Here is a 23902-nt window from a genome sequence, read left to right on the forward strand (position 1 = left end):
TATTGTGCCAGCCACTGCACTCAGCCTGGGAATGAAAATCCAGAAGGTAAAGCCATGGATTTTCTCATTAAGACACTGGCAGTCTAGTTGGGGAGACAGGCGTCTGAGCAACAAAACCAGGCTGAAGGCCACGGCAGGAAAAACACGCACAGGGCCCCGGCAGTAAGAAGGGAAGACAGAGGGAAAGGTGTGGTAGGTGAACAATACCACCTCCCCACCCTGCAAAGGTGTCTGTATCCTAATCCCCAGGACCTGCTAATAGGTCACCTCCTGTGGCCAAACAGACTTTGCAGATGTGATGAAGTTAAAGACCTCAAGATGAGGAGATTCTCCTGGATTAACAGGGCGGACCCAATGAATCATCAGAGCCCTCGTGAGAGGGAGGCAGAGAGTCAGAATCACAGAAGATGTGGTGACGGAAGCAGCGGCCAGAGAAAATGAAGAGAAATATCTGAAGAAGGAGGAAGGGGCCATTGGCTAAAGAATGCAGGCAGCCTGCAGGAGCTGGAACAGTCAAGGAAACAATTTCTTCCTCAAGCCTCCAGAAGGAATGCAGCCCAACAACACCCTGACCTTAGCCTGGTGACACTATATTGATTAGACTCATTGACTGATATATTGATTGATTGGACTATATTGATTCCCAACTCAAGAAATGCCAAGAAAGTAAATCTGGGTTGTTTTAAGCCACTAGGTTTGAGGTAATTTGTTGCAGCAACAACTTGGGAAACGAACACAGAAGGTCCTACCAGCGATGGGGTGAAAGCAGAGCCATGCTCCATCAAAGGGGGGACAGCCATCTAGGACAGGAGCTCAGGGTGTAGGAAATGTTACAAAATCTGGTGTGCTTGGACGTGAGGGGTGTGGACAGGAGACCTGGCCCTTGGGTGTCACAGTCCTGGCTCCAAAGACCACCTGGACATCACCCTGGCTTCTCTACCTTCTCTCTGTGGTATTCAATCTTTCACGTCCCTTGGGTCATCTCTCTGGAGTCTCAGTGATCTCATCAGTAAAATGACCCCATGTGCCTAAAAAGAGCCAATGGGTAAAAGATCTAGAATGGTGCCAGCACAGAGCAGGGGCTTTACAAACATTAGCACCAAACTCCTATCCTGCACTACAGTCAGCCAGAGCCAAACAGGATAAAGTCAGACCCCTCACTTCCCTTCTTGAAAATAATCCCTGGTCCCCCAGGATACCATCTCATTGCACATGGAGAGCACTCTAGGATGTGCATGAGGGAGGTTACCAAGGATCCCTGTGCCTTTTTAAACTGAGGGTGCAGGAGACTCAACTAAGGCAGCAGCACGGAGAAGGAAGCAGAGCAGCAGGCCAGGGGGCTCAGAAGGGCACAGTCAGCACAGGGTCACCCCTCCCTGTTACCCCTCCCCGCAAATACCCAGCCCAGGTTGTCACTTCACATTAAAGAGCCAGGCATTAGAGAACGAGGTGGCCAGTTTATTAATGGTTTGTTAGGGCTGCTCATTAACGGTTTGTTCCTGCAATTTCTCTCCTCTCTGGCCTTAACTGGAAAAAAAAAAAAAAGTAGAATGAAAGTAATGAATAAAGCCATCAAAACAGGCTGTCCCTTGGCCAGCAGCTCAGATGTGACTTTCTCCATGGCACCCACCGTGATTGCCCCAGTCCCCTGTCCCCTTCCCTCCTGTACATGGTGTCTGGCCTTGCCCGCAGCGGGGGGCACCCTGTGTGATGCCCCATCACAGCACCGGGCTGTGTTCTAACTCCTACGCTGGCCCAGTGGGGGTAGAAGCAACTAGAGTGGCATTTCCTTGGGAGCAAGGGTCCTATCGCCTTCATCCCTCTGCCTTTAAGAGAATGTCCCTTGTAGTGTTTTCAAGGAAGAGAGCCACCCACTGATTCTAGCTTTTTGTTTTTTTGTTGTTGTTGTTGTTGTTTAAATATTTTATTTATTTATTCACGAGAGACAGAGTGAAAGAGAGGTAGAGACACAGGCAGAGGGAGAAGCAGGTTTCCTGTGGGGAGCCTGATGTGGGACTCAATCCCATGACTCTGGGATCATGGCCTGAGCAGAAGACAGATGCTCAACCACTGAGCCACCCAGGTGCCCCTGGCTCCTTGTTGATTAAAAAACACACGTACGTTTACTAACTCTGAGCTAGATTCCATGAGAGGCGTTGTGAGCCAGGGAGCACAACACATGCCACCTATGGTCCCTGCCCCCGGGAAACTCTAAAGGCTCAAGGGAGACACATGTCAGCAACTTCAGTACAGAGCAACGATGCCATCAGAGGAGAGCAGGAGAGGCTGTGGTCAGGAGACCCGGGGCAGCAGCCAGGCTTAGAAAGGGGGAAAGGCAAGGGCTCATCTAGATCTCTGTACTGTTGGTGGGTCTTACCATGAGTGGGGCAGGGATTATACCAACAACACCATGCATGTGTGTGGTGCCTAAACAGCCAGTCACAACTATGCTCTGGGATCGCTGCTGGCCTGCAGTAAGCTCCCCTGAGTGTGGCCCAGGAAGGCACAGTATCAGAGCAGGTGCTCCATCACTTTTGCCTTATGCCACACTCGCTGAGTGCCAGGGAAGAAGTGTGAGAAAAGGGTAACCGGGTCACCTGGGGCAAATGAAAACCTGGCCTATCCCAAGGCCATTCTCTAAGTCTTTCTCCCAACGGACAAGGCCCTTCGGGCTGGTGAGGAGACTGCTTAGCCTTGACTAGACCCTCTCTTCTTTAGCCAACATCAAATTTATAGTCTGACCAAGTCGCCCCAAAGGTCACAATGGGAAGGGTAGATGTTTTCCAAGAAGCTGACTTCTACGGAATTGTAAGTTTCCACCAAAGCAGCATATGAGCACGAAATGAGTCAGGGACCCAGACTCCACTAGTAACTGGCATGTGACCCAGGAAAAATCTCTTCCTCTCTCAAACCCTAAATGTCCTCATCAGCAGAGTGAGCAAGGTGGACAATATCTAAGATCTCTTCCAGCTACAACGTTCTATGAGCCCAAAACTTCCATGGTTACAGAGAAGAGGGCTTATGGATTCTGCTGAATTCAAACTCACAGGCTGGAAAGAAAGAGAAAATGTTTTCCTTTTACTGCAGGGGTCCTGGGGTGGGGTGACTCTTTATACACCAAGCAGAGAAAAGGATCAAGAGCTCCCTAGCTTTGGTCACTGGGCCGGAAACATTTAACAAGCAAGCAGCCCGGGGCTTTGCTAGTGCACTGAGAACAAGATGCTACTCACTATGCAGCAGGCCACCAGGGCTCCTTGAGCAAATCCTGCCAGCACATCACTGGGATGGTGCTTGTGGTCGGACACACGCGACAGTCCTGTGTAAAAGGCCATCATGATCAAGGTGAACTGCAGGAGCGGCCGGAGCAGACGGGCCCCTCGCCAAGTGAAGCGGGCCTGCAGGTACAGCTGGAGAGAGGAGAGAAAACGAACAGACGCTCAGTGCGTTAGAACACCAGGCCGACGCACACCGCGTTCCCGCGAGATGGAACCATCTGGACCTTAGGCGGCAGGTTGCACCCAAAGAGCATTCAACTGGGATGTGACCTCAAGCCTGTTACTGACACCTGGAGCCTTAGTTTCCATACAAAAAAAAAAAAAAAAAGAAAGAAAAGAAAAAGAGGAGAAATGGAAAAGCTGAGGAATACCTTCAAGTCCACTGCCTGGCACATACTAGACACTTCCTAAACGTTTGTCCCCTTTTATCTTCTTCATGATTGAAGCTAATGAAAGAATGGTAAGCAGGGGAGGAAAGGTGTCTTTTCTGCAATCCGTGATGACTCACAAATGGCATCTGTGTGTCTCCCTGGAGACCTGGGCCGTCCAGTCCCTACACTACTTGCCGCTCAGGACTGTCTTGGAAATAAAAACGCAGGATTGATGAGAGGTATCATGACAGTCACAAGGGAAGGTTCCTGCCTCAACAGGAAGCACCTCCACCCAAGAACATTTTTTTTTTAAGATTTTATCTTATTTATTCATGAGAGACACAGACAGAAAGGCAGAGACACAGGCAGAGGGAGAAGCAGGCTCCCTGTGGGGAGCCCGATGTGGGACTCGATCCCAGGACCCCAGGATCATACCTGGGCCAAAGGCAGACGCTCAACCACTGAGCCACTGGGGTGCCCCCAAAAAACAAATTTGTAAGTCACAACTCCAAACTCTGGACTTTGAGTTGGAATATAAGGAAACATAAAACCACCCGGACAATGCCGGAGAGCTTTCACACACAGGCTGACAGACACTGGACTGGGTGGAGTTCGAGAGTAACCTGAAGAAAAATGGAAGGAAAAAAAAAAAAAAACCACCTCTGGCCGAAGCAAAGAAGTTGAAATGACGTCAACTGAGCATTGTCCCTCAGAGTTATCTTACTGCAGTTTCCGTTCTAACCTCTGGGCACAACCTACTTCCCAGGTTCCTGTGGGAACTTGGGAAATGAGGGGGAAAAGGCAACGGGACAGGGGGAGCTTCCGACGACAAATCAAAGGCAGGCCCTGGGGAAGAAGGGGAGCAAGGGGCAGAGAGAGAGTGGAGGGAGGAGTTGAGGGCGAGGGCCCCAAATGGGACAGGGACAGAGGTGGGACTCAGCCCTTCCTGAAACAAAGCTTCCTTCGGGCTCCCAGGAAGGAGCAAGCCAGTGGCTGGTCCTGAGGAGAAAAACGAGTGGAAGTTTCCGGAGCCACGCTTGCCAGGGTGGGCAGGTAGGAAGATTGCCTAGCCCTAAGTCCTCAACTACCTGGAAGACAATTTCGAAACCCAGGCCTGGACCACAGCAGACAACTTTATAATCGTTATGAAATTCTCTGAACTTTAGAATCATTCTGAATTCTCTGAATACATTCCTGGGCAATCTAAGAACAACAAATGAAGAATAATAACGAATGTGCTGATGTTGGCTGCTGAGTGATAAAGTTCAACAGTTTCTCATATGTAAAAAATAACCAGTTAAAAAATCCAAAAGAAGTAGAATCATCACAGCAACAAAGGTGATTACGTAAACCATAATTAGCTGTCAGAGGACCACGTAGGCCTCTAGGAAGGAAGGGATAGAAAGGACAATTTGAATAGACAGCGTTTTTATTTATAAACGCTCTACTAAGGAGCTCACAAGTTGGTATGTACGTTCCATCAGATTCCTATGGACATCCTAAGATTTAGAGAAAAACACCCAAAAGTGGTGATTCCAAAAAGCACCTAAAAGTCCTCAACTGTACAACTGGCCAGAAAACAAATAAGCCAGGCACTCCAATAGGTGCTAAGGACACAGAAATGGGAAGTCGTAACTGCTGCCCTACAGAGCATTCCCTAGTTGGGGGAATCCATGAACACATGCAGGTGCACTTACAGGTTTCCTAGGAATTATGGGAAACATTGGGGACCCAAGGCAAGGGCACTTGACTTGAATCCTAAAGATGAATATGCATTTGCTAAGAGTTGAGGGGATAGTGGTGAGGGGTGTGTGTTCCAGGCAGTGATGGCTTAGAAGCCAGGGTTCTGGAGAACCTCAGAGCTTTTTGTACAGCCAAAAAGGGTGTAAAGGTGGGGATGGAGGGGCTGATGAGCAACAGGGCTACAGAGGCAAAGAGGGGCCGTTCATGTAGGGTGTAGCTGTCAAACTAAGGAACCTGGCTTCTACTTGGTAGGTCGGTCTTTCTCAAACCATACTCTGTAAGATTCTAAGGGTCTTTTAACCAAAGATGGTAAATTAGGCTCTATAGGAAATCCTTACTTTCGTTACTGACCATACTTAATTACATTTACAGAGTATCTACTGAGTCACAACTGGGAAACGTTACTGTAAGCAAACGGTAAAAAATTAAAGGATTTTGGGGATCCCTGGGTGTCTCAGTGGTTTAGTGCCTGCCTTTGGCCCTGGGTGTGATCCTGGAGACCTGGGATCGAGTCCCATGTCAGGCTCCCTGCAGGGAGCCTGCTTCTCCCTCTGCCTGTGTCTCTGCCTCTCTCTCTCTCTCTCTCTCTCATGAATAAATAAAATCTTAAAAAAAAAAAAAAAGTATTTTAAGCAAGGCCCTCGGTACTAGGAAAAAATAACCTGCAGGTCAAAGGCTACCCCCTAGTTTCTGCAGGAATGAGCCAGTCATTGCAGAAGTGATTCTGCAATCATGAATCAAAAGATCCTTTCCTTCCAGGAGCAGGGATAGGATGATGCTGGTATAGGTGTAGCTCCCACTTAACACAAGTCTCAGGGCAAAATCAACAGTCCATTTGCATCATGCCTGCCATGATCTGGCCTTCCTCCAGCATTCTGGCGGTGGAAGGGGGGACAGAAAGAACACCAGGTATTCATCGGAAAAATCTCACTGAGCCTTAGGTTTTCTCACACAAAATAATCCGCAGATTCTCAGAAAATGCTGGTTCAAAATCCTCCAACTTTCCTCCACCCCTCCACACAGAGGGGTCAAGGGCCTTGGAAATCAGGGTGGGGCAGAGGAAGGGTGGGTTTCCCAACCGGACATGGCACACATCTCCCCTTCCATTGACTCAGATGCTTAAGGCTGGAGCTTGAGAAAAGAAAAAAATAAATACACAAGAGGAACTTGAAGAGGGAGGAAGAGACCAGTCATCAGAAGAGCTTCAGGAAGGGAGTGCTTATGAATGGGAAAGGAGCAGGGGCCATGGGAAGAGAATCCCTTGGGGACTGGCCCCAGAGCACTGAAGCTTGCTCCTCTGATTCCATCAGCAACTGACACATTTAATCAAGCTCAAGGTCTCAGGATTGATCCTGGCATCTGCCCAACTGGGGCTTCAGGGAAAGCACAGCAGCAAGGGTAGCATGAATTTTGGGGTGAAGCAGCCCTGACTCCATTTTCTGGCTCCATTACTTCATAAGTGGGTGGTCTCTCAACTTCCCATCTATGAAACAAGTACAAGAGGATCTCCCTCTCAGGGTTGCCAGGGTCAAATGAAACACTCAGGACCCAGCCTGGTGTAAGATGGGCACTCAAGGAGCTCTTCAGAAATCTGTGTCACCACCCTCTGCCTTGGTGAATGAGGTTTACTCAATGACTATGGTTGATTTCACCACCACAAGTTGATCACTAAAGCAAAAGATTGCAAAAGATCTTCCTCCTAGTGATTTGAGAAGCTGGTCCCAACATGTTTTGAGGTTGACCAAAGGATTTGATAGGTCCATCCGTGCCCCACCAATCCTACAGCTAATTTGCTGGTTCATAGCCCAGTTCTCATGAGGTACTCCATACCAGAGGCTTGGGCCTCACCATGACCAGAGGAACTTTCTGGAGCACCCTACTCCCTTGGAAACCTGAGCTGGGGACAGGGCAAGGGGCAGGAGGCTGCATTCATTCCCATTCCACAGGAGGAAGCCACACTACTGACCACAGTGATACTGTGGCCCTTGTCCTGGACCAAGCAGTAAAGGAGACTCGCCCGGAAGCAGAGCCAGACTGACATCAGAAGGGCTGAATCACCTTGACCTCTCACAGAGGCCAACTGCCCTGAGGTCCCGTCTTTACTTCCTCATCTGTGTGAAGGTCTCCAGGCGGGCCAAACCCACTTCTAAGCATCAGCATGACATTGCAGAAAAGTGTCTGATTTGCAATCAGAGCAAAACTAAATTTGAATCTTTTCTCTGCTCCATGCCACCTGTAGGAGCCCGAACAAGTCACTCTGCTTCTCCCAATTTCTGCTGTCTCTTACATACGGAGATCTGTTCACTTAAAAAACAAACACCTGCCACGAGCATCTATTCTGCTCGAAATTGTGAAAGGCCCAAACACGAATAAAGCAAGTTCCTCCCTGAAAAAAAAAAAAAAAAAAAAAGAATACGCTAAAATGAAAGATTAAGTCATGTTCTCGTGCTAAGATGTTTTTTCTTCTAGTTGCTAAAAAACAAAACTGCTGATCATAGATAAAAGGGTTATAACAGAGAGCTATAGGCCTGCTTGCGAACCCCCACCCCAAAATGATGTATGTGAAAGTCCTGAGCACACAGAACTCACTCCATAAATGGAGTTCTCTTCTCCTTCCCGGTCAGTCCCAGCTTCAAAACTGGGGTCCCGTGGAATTCCAACAAAACCTCTTTAGAGACGTCTGGCTGAACTCAAGCTGGCTCCTCTGGTCTGAACCAGCAGTCAAAAGCAGGGTTGAGTCACACTGGGTTCTCCCTAAGTCATTTGTGTTTCATTACATGATTTGCATACTGGTGGAACAGGTCTGTACTGTCCTCTCACTTCATTTCCATTGCTCTTGGGACTCTCTGCTCCAAGTGAGAAGGAGGCTTTTGTCCTTCCTGAGGTCCCTGCCTGCTTTCTTCCTGGAAGTCCGTCCAGATCACTGACACCCACAGGGAGAAACTTTCTCCCTCCTCTCATCTCTGCCATGGCTCACGCTTGGCTCTGCTTCATGTGCCTGGTGACTCGTCCGTGTGGTGCAAGAACTGAAATTTCTCTCTAGGAAGTTATTCAACTGCTTTCAGGACAAAAAAAAAAAAAGAATGTTTAGTTGACTATTCTCGAATCTCCCTCAGAAGGGAGGCACCTCTTGTTTTCTGAGTCTTTCAGGGTGAGAAAAAGAAACTACCAGTTTGTCGAGCACCGTTCCAGACATGGTGCCAGGCGCTTTACATGACCTTACCTGCAATTATCACAATCGTCCTGTTGGGGAGACACCACTGTGCCTATCATACAGATGAAGAGATCGAGGCTGAGAGGCCCAGTCACGTGCTCAGGGTAATAGCCGTGATTTCCACTGAGTGAGGTGTGTGTGTCTTTTTCTAAGTGCAAGCTCTAATCACAGAACCCGGCTTCCTCGTAGGGAATCAGTGCTCTGCACACAGTGCTCTCTTGTACTGGACTTCTGTCTGAGGAGAAAAGCAACGTGGCTGTCGTGGGCTAAAGGACAGCCTATGGGGGACATCTGGAAACATGTGCTCCCACCATTCACCTGTCACATACTTTTATAAGGCCCATGTCTAAAATCAAGTGTGTAGCTTTCCAAAGAGTGAGAGTATTATAATCCCTGACCCAACTGTAAGCTAAGCAGAGCCTCGGAACCATGCAGTCAGTGCACCTCGGGGTGGAGTCAATAGCCCTCCCCTCTGGGCCCTGAGCCTCAGTCTACTTGAATCAGACACCTCATCTACCTATTCTGAGACTATTTACTTTTCAGGCTTTCCACACCAAAAAGGACATCGTCCGAGTCCCCAGATGCTCACACATGGTCTTACTGCTAGATGGGGCACCTGGGTGGCTCAGTGTTTGAGCGTCTGCCTTTGGCTCAGCTTGTGATCCCAGGGTCTTGGGGCCTACTTCTCCCTCTGCCTATGTCTCTGCCTCTCTCTGTGTCTCTCATGAATAACTAAATAAAATCTTAAAAAAAAAAAAAAAAGAAAGAAAAAAGAAACTGCCAGATGGATGGATGGACAAATGTACGAGTGGGTGGATGGATGGATACAGGTGGGGGAAAACATCTGATATGGTGGTTTATTCCCCATAGAAACAACAATCTTGTCCCTGCAAGGGGTTTCGCCAGACACTCCCTAGATCTGTGGGCATGTCTCATGGGTGTACCAGACCCCACTGCTCCAGGATTTTTTTTTTTTTTTTGAAGCTCCAGGATTCTAAACATGTTGAACAAAACCTCAATGACTAACAACCACAGACCAGAGAACATGACTGTCAGAGGACAAACCGCTTCCCTGTTTCCTTGGGATTCAACCCTTTGACACACAGACGCTTCTCACGGGCACCCCAGGAAAGAGTCAATATGTCAACAGTGCAGCAAAGAGGCGTCAAAGGCCATCCCTACACCAGCCAGGTCCTTTACGATCTACCAGTGTAGTGAGGAGGGGATGAATAAAATTCTGACTGGAATGGAGAGGAGCATGGCTTGGGAATGTAGAAGACCTGGGATTGAGTCATCCATTCATTTGTTCATTCATTCACTCATCAAATATTCACTGCAACCTTAACTGAGCTTCAGACACTGTTTGGGACAGTGGAATACGGTAGTGAAACAAGAGACAAAAACGTCTCCCTGGTGAAGCTTACAATTTATCTAGTTGAGATAGAAACAAAGAAGTGAATATAGATGGTGAGAAATTGGGCGGGGGCGAAGGGGGTGGTGGTTATCGCTGCAAAGGGAGTCAAGGAGTACCACAGGAGAGGCCAGGGAAGGATTCTCTGACAAAGTACCCTGAAGGAGGCACTGAGGCAAGGTGCTCGGTACTCATTCGCGGAGGGAGGCACAGCAGCAAGGCAAAGGCCTCGCCACCAACTTGCTGCTGCTTGATCTGAGCTGCAGGAGGAGGGGCTGGGGCGGCTGGTCCCGAAGGTCCTCCCAGCTCTCACTGCACCCTCCACCCCCTGCTTCATCCCAGCCATCACAATTGGACTGAACTGAACACCTGCAGCTCACAAATCACTGTCCCCCTTTTCACCTGAACACAGGCAGTTCTTCCAATCAGCCCATCTGTACCCTACGGGCAGCCTTCCCCAGCTTCTGCCACCCTCCACTCCAAGCTGGCTTGGGTGCCACAACTCTAAGCTTCTGTAAGAACCTATACCCACCCACCCACCCACCCCCGCTCCCCAGCCCCAGCACAGTGTACCAAACTGCTGTCCTTGTCTACTTGCTTCCCTACACTGAACTCCCCAAGGGCTGTGCCCGTGACTTACCAATGTCTAGATCCCTACGCCTAGCATGCTGTTCCGTCTATCACAGTCACCCATTATATATTTGCTGATCTGTCGAATGTTGAACCCACGTTGAGCTCCTCTGAGGGCAGGGCCCAGGTCTGATTCATGTTGGCAGCCCTGGGAGGTAGCAGAGTGCCTGGCATAACAGAAGAAATACCAGGTATGCACACAGATTGGTGCCTACGCTGGTGTTGGCACTTTATTCCAGAAAGCCAAGTCATCCTTGATCCCTGACTGTGGAGGTACAGGGCCTGTCCAGATGTGGTTCTCTAGGGTTTAGGGCAGGACTCAGGGTTAGAAAAGTATCATGTATGCTTATAGACACTGTGGGTTTTTCTTATTAGAATCTGCATTAATCACTAACATGCCTTACCCTCATCTGTTAGCTTCTATACCCAGAGATAATGTGGTGTTTGCGGCATGGTTTTTTCCAAGCCAACCATTTTACAAATCAAAACCTAATATGGAGTGTCCTTCAAAGCCATGGGAGGCTTCAGATGGCAGCTGCTGCCCACGGGCCTGGAGTAGGGGTGGCTGGCGCTTCCCATCCTCACCCCCTCTTTGAATGCCAAGGTAATGAGGGCGTAAGTCTGTCCCTGAGGATTCCCATCTTTTCTATAGTGCTTAGGGTAGATCAAACTTCTTCCAAATAGAACCACAGAGATTGAGAAATAAGTAGACACCATCTAATTCCACTCTTTTCATTTGACAGATGGAGAAAGTAGGGTCTAGGGATGAAAAGTATCAGCAATCCCGCAAAAGAGACATTATCTACACTTTACAGAGGAGTATACCGAGGACAAAGCTTAAGTAAGCAACTCCTAGTTCCAGAGCTAATCACGACAGGGTACAATCATCCAGGCCTGCCAGACCCTGAGGGCAAACTGGCTACATCCAACTGGTTCAAAGGTGATTGTCCCCAAGGCCCCAGGGGGAGGCCAGGGTCTCCGTCTGCCCACTTCTACTTCCTGAAGCTCAACAGAAAAGCACTGGGGGATGGGCAGAGGGCTGTTCAGATTGCAGCATTTCCCTCTGACCCTAAGAGGCAGCCACAGTGCTCTACCTTGCTCTAGAAAGCTTTGCAAATTGGACATTCGGAAGGTTGGGATTTCTGTGTAGCATCACAGAGAAATGAGCCTTGGCAAAGAGCACTATCCATATACCCTTGGAATTTAGCCTCAGGGGTTGTTGTTGTTGTTGTTTTTAGGGCAAGATAACCTTAGAGATAAAAATAGAGCCCTTCATTTATATGTCGTCTACATATATGGGTATGGGTGAGTTGTGAATGTTAAAATGTGTGTAGGTTTGCAAGCCTTCTTTAGTGTGTGGTGTGTACAGTAAGATGTTATGGAATCGGAGGTCAAGGAGACTCTTCTTTTTCTCCCTCTCTTCCCTGCCTCTTTTTCTTCCTTCTTTCCAGAAACACAAAGGCACTGTAATTTTTTCCTCCCTCAAAGATGCAAACAAACATTAGGTCGGAATCTACCCCCTCACTCCTCACCCCTGCAGAGAAGGTCTCTCTGGCTGTAATCACAGCTGGTGGGTGGTGGAGGGGGGGCAAGGAGGGCATCTCATCCACTAAAGCAGACCTGAAGAAAGGCAAGTTGCCTTCAGGTGAAATGGAAATTAGAGTTGGGAACTTATATTCCTTAATTTATCCTGGCAAGGTTGTTTCTGTGTTTTGAAGAGCAGTGCCATGAAAAGAACAGACAGTGATCCTGGTGTCATCAGGGCAAAGACCAGCCTTCAAATCCATTTTCTCCCTTTTACTGGAGATGGAACTTCTATTACTAAAATTCTTAAGATTTGGGTTGGTTGGTTGGTTTTCAACCGAAAACGAGGTAATGGAAATGCATCTCATGGAGTTACTGAGAGATCGGAATGCTGTGGTGTGAGCTTGCCCCAGTGCCTGGCGCACAGAAGGCACCAGAAACATGTCAGCACCTTTATCTGCTGGGCGGCTGTAGAGCACACAGGGCGCAGAGTTGGTTTCAAAATTACCCCATATTTTTCTCTTGGAAGAAAATGAAGGAATAGGAGAAAAATGAATACAGACCCACTCCTCCAAGCACCTTTGCAAAGCACTGAAATTACATTTGTAAAATTGCTTCCAGACTTGCGTAAAATATGAAAAAATGAAATAGGAAACTAAGTATTTTCGCTAAATGAGCTTTCTAAAAGCAAAGCAAAAGCATAACAACAACAACAAATGAAGAAAGGAGGGGAGCACGATGCATGATGACGTAAAATCCACCTTTGAGGTTTTCATAGGTTGGGGCCCACCTTTCAGCTCTGTATCCCAGGTAATGGGAAGCCCGGAAGCCTCCGGGCTTGGAAAGGATTGCGAGGGAAAACAAAACAAAACAAAACAGAAAAAACCTTCTGCTAGTTTTTCCAAATCCTAATTATGTTTTTTAAATAAGTCAAAATCAAAACGTTCTTTCTGCAAACAGCTTATGCTCCCCTGAGCTATGTCTGACCTCTCAGCGCCTTCTTGCTCTTCATCAAAGGGGCCGAAAGCAGGAAGTGCCTTGGCACAGGGACCTCATTCAAGAGGAGAGGAGAGGCAGGGGCAGGGGACCGTATTTAACTCACAAAGAGAAACAGACCGGCTGCTGTCTGTGCAGCAGCTGGAGAGGAGCGGGGCGTGCTGCCTACACTGCCCCAGAGCCTCTAGAAGTCAGAGCAGACATGGCCATGGGAAGGGCAACATGGGGGTTCCCATCGTGGCCCCACCACTAGCTGAGGGACCCCCCCCTCAACATGCTGCTAGGCCTCCCTGGGCCTTGGTATCTGGATCCAAGCAGCAGGGATACACATCTCGTACTTCACCATGTTATTATGAGATCACGTGTGCCCATGGAGGTAGAATTATTCTATAAAACTTGAAATTACTCTATGTAGTCAGATAATAATAATTTTTAAAGCCTTAACCTCAGTAGGGGATGGAGAAGGACTGGGACTGGCATGGTGACACCACAAGAAATCTGATGACAGGCCTTGGATTTGAGCCATCGTGCCAGTATCTGTGTAAATTCTGACAGTTCGCTTAAATCCTCTAAGCCTTACTTAGTAATCCTTTCCCACAGAAGAGATAATATTACTTATAACCTAGGGTGCCTGTAAGGGTCAACGGAGTTAAATGGATGTTCAGGTAACAGTACTTGTTACCCTAAAACGTGATACGAGTGTCTTCATCAGTTTATAATTTCAAAAATGGGTACACGACCCTTATCAAACAGCCATGATAAATATTAGTTTTATTTGAAAAATGGGGGAAAAAACCTAGAAAGTAAAATAACTTCTACTGACGCCATGGCAGTGCTCAAAACAGAACCTAATTTTTCTAGCTAACTTCTCTTTCAAGGATTTCACAATGAAGTCTATCCCTAACCATACTGAGTGCTCTCTGCACAGAAGAGATGTAAGGTGGGGCTGGACGCTGTACTCCACTGGAATCAGAAGGAAGGTACTTACCACCAAATACAGCATAGTGTACATGGAGAAGGAGGCGTGGCCAGAGAAGAAGGATTTCCTGCAAGAGCAAGAGAGGGCCATGAAAGGGCCATATTCACATCCCTGATACATGTCTGCCTGTCTGTCTTTCCTCCCTAGACTGTGACCTTGAGAGCAGCACTATCTTGTTTGGTTTTACATCTTTGGTAGTGCTTTGGACACGATGTCTAGAACATAGCAGCCACCGATGGATGCATGAGTAAGCAAAAGAATGGATGGATGGATGGATGGATGGACGGACGGACGGACTTACTGGTGTTCAACCATGATTGTTTATTTATCTATGTATCTAAATCATTTGATCCCAAGTTCCTTAAGAATAGGGGCTATGTCTTATTCACCCCTTGAAACCAAAGCCTATTACTGAGCCTGTTACCTTGTATAGTAGGTGCCTCATAAAGTAAATGCTCTCTGAACTGCCTGCGTCAAAGCTGTGCACACTACGGCCACAGCAGGTGGTGACTCACCTGGCCTCCTGGACTTTGCTGTCATCACCTCTGCATTTGTAGTTTTGGATGTAGCCCTCGGAGCAGTTGATCTGGCTGAAATCAGGGTTGCAGACATTCAAGAAGTGAGGACGCAGGCGCCCTATGGAAACTTTGGCAATGTCTGTGAAGGACTGGCTGATGGCACAGCCAAAGAGGAAGCAGCCCACCTGCTTATAGAGGGCCGCCACGTAGGGATTCTGAATCGTTGACCGGGACTTCTCCTTCAGGTAGTATATACGATAGAACTCCCCAGTGATGATCTGAAAAGAAACCCACATAGGAATTAGGAGTATCCATCAGAACGGATGTTGTAAAGGATATTTAGCGACGACATAAGGGAATGTTCTCATATGTAAATGCACACTGTAATCTAGAAAATCTCAATTTTCTATTTGAAAAATATACGGACAGAAATAGTCATGGGAGGAAACATCAGAGGGCTAACATGGTCATTTTTTCCTTTTTAAAAAAGTCCCACATGGCCAAATAGTACCTTTGTAACAACAAAAATATACAATCAAATATATTTGTTTGCAAATATATATAATGTTAAAAATATATATAAATATTCTATATAATAGTTCAACGTATTTTTTTTAAACAAAGAAAGAGACAAATAAAGATCCAGATATAGAGGGACACCTGGGTTGCTCAGTGGTTGGGCATCTGCTTTCGGCCCAGGGTGTGATCCTGGAGTCCCAGGATCAAGTCCCACATCGGGCTCCCTGCATGGAGCCTGCTTCTCCCTCTGCCTGTGTCTCTGCCTCTCTCTCTGTCTCTCATGAAAAAATAAATAAAATCTTAAAAAAAATCCAGATACAGAAAAATATTAGATGAACGTTCAATCAAGGACATGGGTAAGTATGGCCAGGACGTCAGAGGATCTGAGCCAATCTCAGGGTTCTGGGCTTCAGAGTCAGGGATCACCAGCCTTGTGTTAATACTGAGCCATGGTGGGGGTTTCTCTAGGAGGCTGAATGCCTAAGACTATGTCTTGGGTTTTAGTCCCAGCTCTGCCACCTGCCCGGTGTCCCTCAGCCATGACAAGCTCTCCAAGCTTATTTCCTTCTCCACAAAAGGGGGCTGCACCCCCTGCGGAGTCATTGGCTTAAATCTGGTAACATGGATGGGAAATGGCCTGGGTCATAGAAAGTGATTCTTTCATTTTCTTTCTTAGAAAAATGCTGTGATGAGGACACTAGCCTACAAACCACAGAACTTTTAGCACAATGCCCTCCAGTGTGCAACTTTCCAAGTCTGTGGGCATCATCTCCCATCTCCTCTATCCTAAAGGACAGCCAGTGAGTCTCGGGCTTTCCTACCCTTCCTCCAGCCCAAGGTGTTCACTCCTAACACTTAGGGGAGGTTTCTCACTCCTGGGAAAAGAAAAGCCACCAGTTACTGATTACCCACTGCATCCCAGGTGGTGTCCCGTGGGCTTTATTTCATGAAATCCTGACAACGACCATGAGAGAAGTATGGCTAAAGCTCAGCCAGGGGAAGCAGCTCAACACAAACTGCCCTTGTTTTACATTAAGAACGGGAGCCCTACTTGTCCTCCGTAAGGCAAATGCCTGTGATACCTACACAGCAGAGGACCGATTCCGCTTTGGTCATGCCCAACTACACAGCCGGCTGCTCTGGTCTTAACTCCACAGCACAGCCCCGGCCACTTCCTGACTGTAACCACAGTCCAGGGATAGCCACGTTCAACTTATCACGCGACACAAAGCTCCTTTAACAGCTCCTCACAGGGCAGGACGATGAGCCACACTTGCTCTTTCAGGGAGCACAGAGCATGTTCACAACCACAAGGGAAGCAATAGACTGACATATCTGGCACTCCTTTTCAAAGTCTCCCATTACTTTTTTTTTCAGCTGGGGAAGGGGTCAAGGCATGGGGTCTGATTCAAATTCTCAAGGGCTCCTAACTCTGAGGGGTGGCTGGGATGGCCAGGTGGAAGGGAGATGCCAGCTGGGCCCAGGGGCCAGCAGGTGTGGCAGTGAGAAGAGCCACCGGCCCTGCTACTGTTTGTGCAGCGATTCTGTGTTTATAAAGACTTGATTATTTCTAAGTTGCTACACTTTGGTTCCCAGATCACGCTGATTGTGATTCTCCACTAGAGAGGGATGGTCAGAGGTCAGTGCAGTGCAAACTCCTGGCTTAGCTCTCCTCTGGAAGAGCAGGATTAATACCTTACCTGGCAGACGTGCTCAGAGACTACGGCACACTGGCTGAATGAGGGAATGAAAGGGAGCAGGACCATAGTCTTCTCGTTGTTTTATTACAAAACTGGAAATATCCCCTAAATATTACCAAAAGTCCTCCGATAACATGTTGCAGAGATTAAAACTTGAGAAGCATAGCGAGTCAGAAATGAAAGGGTCCATTATACATGGAAGAAACTGAGGTCCAAATTAACTCGCAACGAAAGACTGCACCCAGGTGTTCTAGCTCCCCACCCAGCATTCTTTCCTACCATTCCTGGTCTAATTCCCCTTTGAACCTGTTTATACTCTTACCCTGTGTAACCTTACAGGCTAACAGCTTCCAGATGTTCACTACCACCATCATGCCCTTTCTTCTTTATTTATAAATCATACTCGCATGGCTTTGGATGCAAGGCAAGGAACACTCACTGAGGTGTCAGTGGCCAGGGTTCAAGTCCCTACTCATTGAGTGAATTTGAGATAAGCCAGTGTCTCCATCTACAAAATGAGGGTGCTAGGCTCCTTCATTTATCACTACATAATTACAATGACATTTATTTTCAACTCTCCTGCGCTACCTCCACCACTAGCCTTCCAACCAAGCAAAGGTAATGGCAATAGCAGAGGAAAGTACTTCCTCTGAGATGATGCCAAGGGCATGGGGCAGAACCAAGGTCCCATGCACCGTCCCTGCCCTTGGATGGTTCCTGAGATCCTCGAACCACACCACTGCCACAAATTAAGAAACTCTATACTGGCTTGGCTTAAGCCTGACTTCCTATTTGATGCTGAAAAAGAACACGTGGCTTTTCACTGCAAATCAGCATCTCATACATGAATTTACTGATTAATCTCAGGCGAGTCACCTCTGGGCTCCAGCCACCTTAGGGAGAAAGGATTTGGTTACAACTCAAGGGCTCCTTTACAGCCCTAACATCCCTTCATCCTAAAACTTCGGTTTCAGTCCCACAGGCATGCACACAGCAAACTGCCAGTTAAAATGCCTCCTCCTCTCACAAAAGGCGAAAGCGGTAAAGGAGGCATTTCATGGCACCTCAAATTCCTAATAACAAAGCTATTAAGAGCAGCAACCTTGTACATTTCTTTCATACTTTACAGTTCCATTCGACCTGTGACTCTATGAAGAACCGATACCCACTGTACAGCTGAGGATGGTAAGGCACCGAGGGATAGGTACTTGCCTAAGGAGCTGAGGCTGCTAAGCGACAGAGCTAATAGTAGAGCCCAGATATGCTGACTCTTAAGCCTCACAACAGACTACATGGACAGAATTTTTTGTTAAAGATCTTCCCTGGCTTACGATGGTGTTACCTCCTGATAAACGCATCCTAAGTGGAAAATATCGTTAAGTCAAAAATGCATCGAATACACCTGACCTACTACTGAACATCATAGCTTCGCCTAGCCTACCTTATACATGCTCAGCACACCTATGTTAGCCTACAGTTGGGCACCATCAATGGCCACAAAGCCTATTTTACAAGTAATTGTAGAAGAGCTCATGTAATTTATTGACTACGCACCGGAGGTGAGAATGGTTGCACGGGTACAGAATGGTGTAAGCATATGGGCTGTCTACCCTCGTCATCACAGGGCTTGACTGGCAGCCGTGGCTCACTGCTGCTGTTGCCCAGCATCACGAGAAAGCACTATACTGCACATCGTTAGCCCAGGGGAAAAAAAAATCAAAATTCAAAATCAAACTATGACTTCTACTGAATGTGTATTGCTTGTGCACCACCCTAAAGTCGAAAAATCTGTCAAACCACCAGAAGTTGGGGATCAGCCGTACTTCTATCATTATTAAAAACGATTTCCACCCCAGAATAGCAAATGCATATTTTCAAGGACAGGGCCAGGCTGAAGCCATTTAGCAGACACATGACTCCAGGACCACATGGCTTCTGGGGCAGCCCTGACAGATCTTGCAGTTAATGAGCAACAAATTATGTATTTTCTCTATCCCCTCATACAGAAGGGTCGGGGAGTCGACAACACAGCCATAAATCATCATTATGAACCAGCCGGACTTGGCTTCTTGTAATCCTAACCCTTAAAAGACCATTGAATGAAATTCGGGCTGGGACAGGCAGTCCGAATACCTCACCTCTGCCGAAGAGGCGAAGGCTTAAATTGTTCTCTGACATGCTACACACCTAACTCTGGAGTTCCAGATTTACTGCTTTCGGACCTTATTCATTACTCACAATGTTTTTATTCCTAGGTAATAAAATAAGCTCTTCCCTCCCCCTACAAAGGCTCGGTCCCCACCCCCGACTCCAGCCCCTGGAGCCCTCATTTCTGCTTCAGTCAGCAAGGTTGTGATATGCCCAGAAGAATGCCTTCAATGTTGATCCCTTTCTGAAGCAGCAAGCAGCAGATTCGGAGGGGAATGGCAAGCTGCCAGGCAGCAGAGGAGACTTCTCCCCTACCTGCCTTTTAAAGCACTTGGCACAGAACCTGGAAACTAATAAAGCAGGAAAGCATTGCAATTAAGCTACAAGGGGACAGAAAGAGATCATTCCCTGCCTGAGAACGGTAACAGTTTGTCCCCAGCTCCAGGACAGCTCCTCTCTGTCTATCCTTTCTGGCGTAAAAGAGCTCCACTGCACACATGTTCACAAATACCAATGTGTTCCGCAGAGGAACTTTGGAGAACATTGACTTTTTGGAAAGGAGGGAGGACAGGGTGGTCAAAGAGGCACTGACTTTGGAGCCAGATAAACCTCAGTCTGAACCCCATCTCTTTCCTTAGTCAAGGGACTTCACCTCTCTGGCCTTAGGTCTCCCCATCTATAAAAGCAAGATTAATGACATCTCCCTGGTAGGATCGCCAAGGATACCACAGGTGATATGTCCCATGCCTGGCACCTAGAAGCAGAGCCCTCCAAAAGTTAGTTTTTTCCCCCTCTTTCCCTTAGAGAAGAGGAAAGAGAAAATTAACACCTGTTTGTAGAAAATATCTTTTCTAAGATCCTCCCAAAAGCTCCTTGGAAAAGAACATTACAAATTGAAGAGTTTGGAAGTACCACCCCTCCAGAGTAGAATGAGAAAATATGTGTATGGATAGAGTAGTTTTGACCATTTCATCTACAGGATCCTTTTATCAGGGGAACAAACAGGAAAGAAGTCTAAACCCCAGGCAGCCAAGGAAAGCCTCCTGTACTGTGTGTCATTTGTCACGTTCCGCTCTTTATATAAATTATCCCAAGAAAAGTTAAGACTTTTGCACAGTGTCCCAACAATCCCTTTTAGAGACTGCTGAGTTTGAAGAGTTGGAAGGACAAACTTCCCTATTTTCTGATCTGCTTGAATAATATCTGTGTAGTGCTTTACACCTTACAACTCATTTTCACATCCATTACATTATCTGCTTCTTAAAATGCCCTATGAATTACGAAATTATTATCACGCTTTCTAGGTTAAGTATGAGGAAGGCCAGAGAACCATCCTTGGTCAGAAATTCGGTGAAGGCAGGGCTGTCCTGGCAGCCTGGACTTTGTTCTGCTTCTTGTACCCTGTCCCACAGCATCAAGCCGGCTCTCTCTTAGAAGTCCTAACAGGCAGCAGGATCTGTGAGGCCAGTGAGACAGATGCTCCTAGAGCACCTGGTAAGGTGGCATATTCTTGGCAGGCATTTGCACACCTCAGATCCTGGTGCCAAGCTGTTCTTCTGCATCTCCATTTATGCGGACTAATGAACTTCTTGCTGTCCAGAATAGATTCAGCCAACACACACTGGATGATGGACAATAAAGGAGGGGGAATCATTTTTCTCAGTCCCAAGCAAAAGGAAAAATGTAATGTATCTGGGTCCTGCTTCTAAGGATGGAGACAGAGTATATTTTCTTTGAAGCTGGATGGTCCATCTAGGACAAGAGAATGCAGTATCTTTAGTGACTAGAAATAATTGATGAGAAATTTAATCTTTGCTGCTTGTCCCGCTTGGTTGTCTTCAGCCTCTTGGCAGGAGATCAGTGCCTTGCAGACTGGGAGAGGCCATGAGGACAGAGCTCTATCCAAGGCCACCAGTGGAGTTCCTGGCTCTGTGGGTAAGTCAAAACTCCAATATCGAGAATATAGGCAGCAAAGAGGCTAGAGAGAACCATTTCACTCATGGCTGAAATGAGTGGTGGTAGCTGCCTAAAGCCCATAAGCTTTATGAAGAAGGCAGTCTGAAGCATGAAACATCATTATTTCCCCAAACATCAAGGACTCGCAGCCACAGGACTCCTAGAGGACTAGCTCTGTCTGTCTGTGCAAGGGTCTCCTCAATGTATTTTCTGCAGTACTGCCTGCTGCCCATCTCTTACTCTTGACACTGAGTTCCCTAAACTGCCTGAATATCACATCACTGTGCTTTTCTTCCTATTTCTCAAACACCTTTCTCCTTCCAGTGGACCCCCTTCAGAGTTCTACCAAGATAAATGTGAGTCTTACTGGGGATGAAGTCTTGCCTTTCTGGTGTGATCTCTGCTGCTTCAACAGTCTGAATTATTACCTCTGTGAAGATGACCACCCATCTTCTCAGAATGGGGCATCTCTCTCTCTCTTTCTCGCTCTCTCTCTCTCTCTCATTTCAACTTACCCCTTATTCCAATCAGTCATCTTCCCATCTTCTGCCAAGTTTCCCAACTAGCTATCAACCAGTGACACTAGCATGTCAACCTAACCCAGTCTCAGACCATACTCCTTCCAACTTCTGTCTCAAACCTCACTGCTCTTCCCTTCATCTCTGTTCAAGTCACCACCATAGAGCTGTAAGGACATGACCCTATAGATTTCCTCGCCTCCTTATCCCACCGTCATCTAATTCTGGTCATCCTACTTCCACAAGCTATCTGTCATCCATCTCTCCCCATCATATCCCCTTGAATTATCCCTACCAAGATTCAGGCCTCATCCTCACCCTGGCTGCAAAATTGATGAAGCTGGCTTCACATACTTTCACCAATCTCTAGCCAATTAATTTGGGTAAAAATTCGTCACCAGTCAAGGAATTTCAGGATCTCAGTGTGATCTTTTTCTCCCTTATCTCTATCTACTTCCTGATACTCTCTTTCTCCAGCCAAACAGGTTTGCTTTACATTTCCTGAAAACACTCCATTGTTTCAGCCTCTCATCCCTGAAGCAACCCCTTCTGCCTGGAAAGCCAGGCTATCCGATGAGATAAAAGTCCTATGCGCCCTTCAATATAGACTCCTAGTGTCAACTCGTGGACGGGGTTAAAGTTCTGGCTCTTTTAACTTATGGGTCTTGGATGACTGAGTGCTGTAACTCTCAGTTCCCTTATGTGTAAAGAGGGGATGATGCCAGTACCAAGAGCTCCAGGGCCATTGTGATAATTAACTGGACTAGTACTTGATGAATGATGACAATGGCAATAATGATGAAATCTTCACCAATGAAAATAAAACTTCAGTGGTCTTCTGAATTCCCACAGCAGCACTTTATTTATATCTCATCCCGTCTGCTGCCTTTGGCCTATTTTGTCCTTGAAGCTCTCAGCTCTGGCTCCCCTCATGTTCTCTGACCAACTTCTCAGTCTGCCTGAGAATAATTAGTCATTCTTGTATTTAGACCATCAGCTCCCAGGGTAGTACTTGTGTCTTCTATACCAGCTGTAGGCTGAGGAATCTACCACAATGTCTGCTTGTTCTAAAGGAGGCCTCACCAAGCAGCCACCTACAGCAAGCTACTGCCTTCTGCAAAACCCACTTCATGCAAAACACTACTGCACACTGCCGATCTTAGGATCCTTGCCGGTCATCTGCCCAGTGGCCTAAATGTTTTGTGCTCCTCCATACGCTGAGTTCTCCAAAGAAGCCCAGAAACTACAAGTCTTTATAGCTCATGAAATAAAGAGCACTCTGCATAGCACCTAGCACCGAACAGGCCTTCAACACATGTCAGTTCAAGCACTGGGCTTTGAAGCCCGAGAGCCCTGGGTTTTAACTCCTGCTCCCTCACATTCACCACACAGTAACCTTGCACTAACCACTTCTCCCTCATAAGCCTCCGCACCCTCTCTCATTTGTAAAACAAGGTAAATAATACCTACCTCATCCAATTATTAAAGAGGATTTAAGATAAGGCATTAGCCTCCTCCCACCCCATTAGATAGCTTGTAAATGTAATCAGATTCTCTACTCCATCCCCTAATATACACTGACTCACAGAATGGATTTCTCAGCCTCCAGAGCATTATCACTTAAAACGGATAAAGTAAGAACCATTTTCATACTGGATACATTTTCCAAGTAGTCATTAAGCCCTTAGAGCTACATAGAACTGAGAGGAACTGCTGCAGCTCTTTCTTCTCCCAGGGGCTGGATGTCTTTGTGTGTGTGTGTGTGTGTGTGTGTGTGTGTGTGTGTGTGTGTGACCTAGATCCTAATCCCAAAGCCTGTGTTTTAAAATGGCAAATAGATGCCCCCTCCCTCCATCCCCTCGGGGATAAGAAGGTCTCAGAAGAACTCTGTGGCCATTTGATCAGGGAACGGCACAGTTGAAGGATTCATGTGGCCCCTCTCCGTGGGTGGTCCTGGTAATTGCACAGATGTAGTGGATTGTAAACTGGGGGACGGGGTCTCCTACCAAGGCACCACTGGGCCAGCTCCACTTCACTTTTTTTCAGAGTTGAAAACTGGCCTAACCTTTAATGAGGAGGTAATCTTGGGGAACCTTGTTTTCTTGGCAGTGCTCTCTCAGATAAAGGGGGCTGGGGCCGGGGGGGTTGAGGAGGAAGTAATGAAGTCCAGATGTGGGCACACTGAAGCCCGATCCTGAATAAACAAGCCTTGGAGGTATTAAGCTCTTCTTGTCTCTCCAGCAAGAAATCTGCGTGTGCTACACAGCATGGTCCCATGTGCACCATGGACCCTATTTAAGATCTTAGGGAAGCAAATGGGATACGTTTCCCTGCCGCGTAGGTCCTCTGACATCTCCTGGCCTAACGCTTTTGATTTTCTGCCCAAACTGTATGGCTTGT

The 23902-nt window shown here is 47.2% G+C and overlaps 1 protein-coding gene across 2 annotated transcripts in view; it reads right to left on the minus strand.

Moving 5' to 3' along the window:
* Positions 1–23902, minus strand: part of PLPP3 (phospholipid phosphatase 3) — an 81911-nt gene that overhangs the window by 11359 nt on the left and 46650 nt on the right. Inside the window, exons 3-5 of one of the 2 annotated variants that reach the window (XM_077891914.1) lie at positions 14659–14939; positions 14153–14210; positions 3231–3407 (exon numbers count right to left, since the gene is read on the minus strand). In XM_077891914.1, coding sequence (XP_077748040.1) covers positions 3231–3407; positions 14153–14210; positions 14659–14939 — 516 coding nt within the window. The remainder of the gene's footprint in view (positions 1–3230; positions 3408–14152; positions 14211–14658; positions 14940–23902) is intronic. The other variant, XM_077891915.1, reaches the window with a different exon arrangement.

The sequence above is a fragment of the Canis aureus genome, chromosome 3 (assembly GCF_053574225.1).
Source record: "Canis aureus isolate CA01 chromosome 3, VMU_Caureus_v.1.0, whole genome shotgun sequence".
NCBI classification, from domain to species: domain Eukaryota; kingdom Metazoa; phylum Chordata; class Mammalia; order Carnivora; family Canidae; genus Canis; species Canis aureus.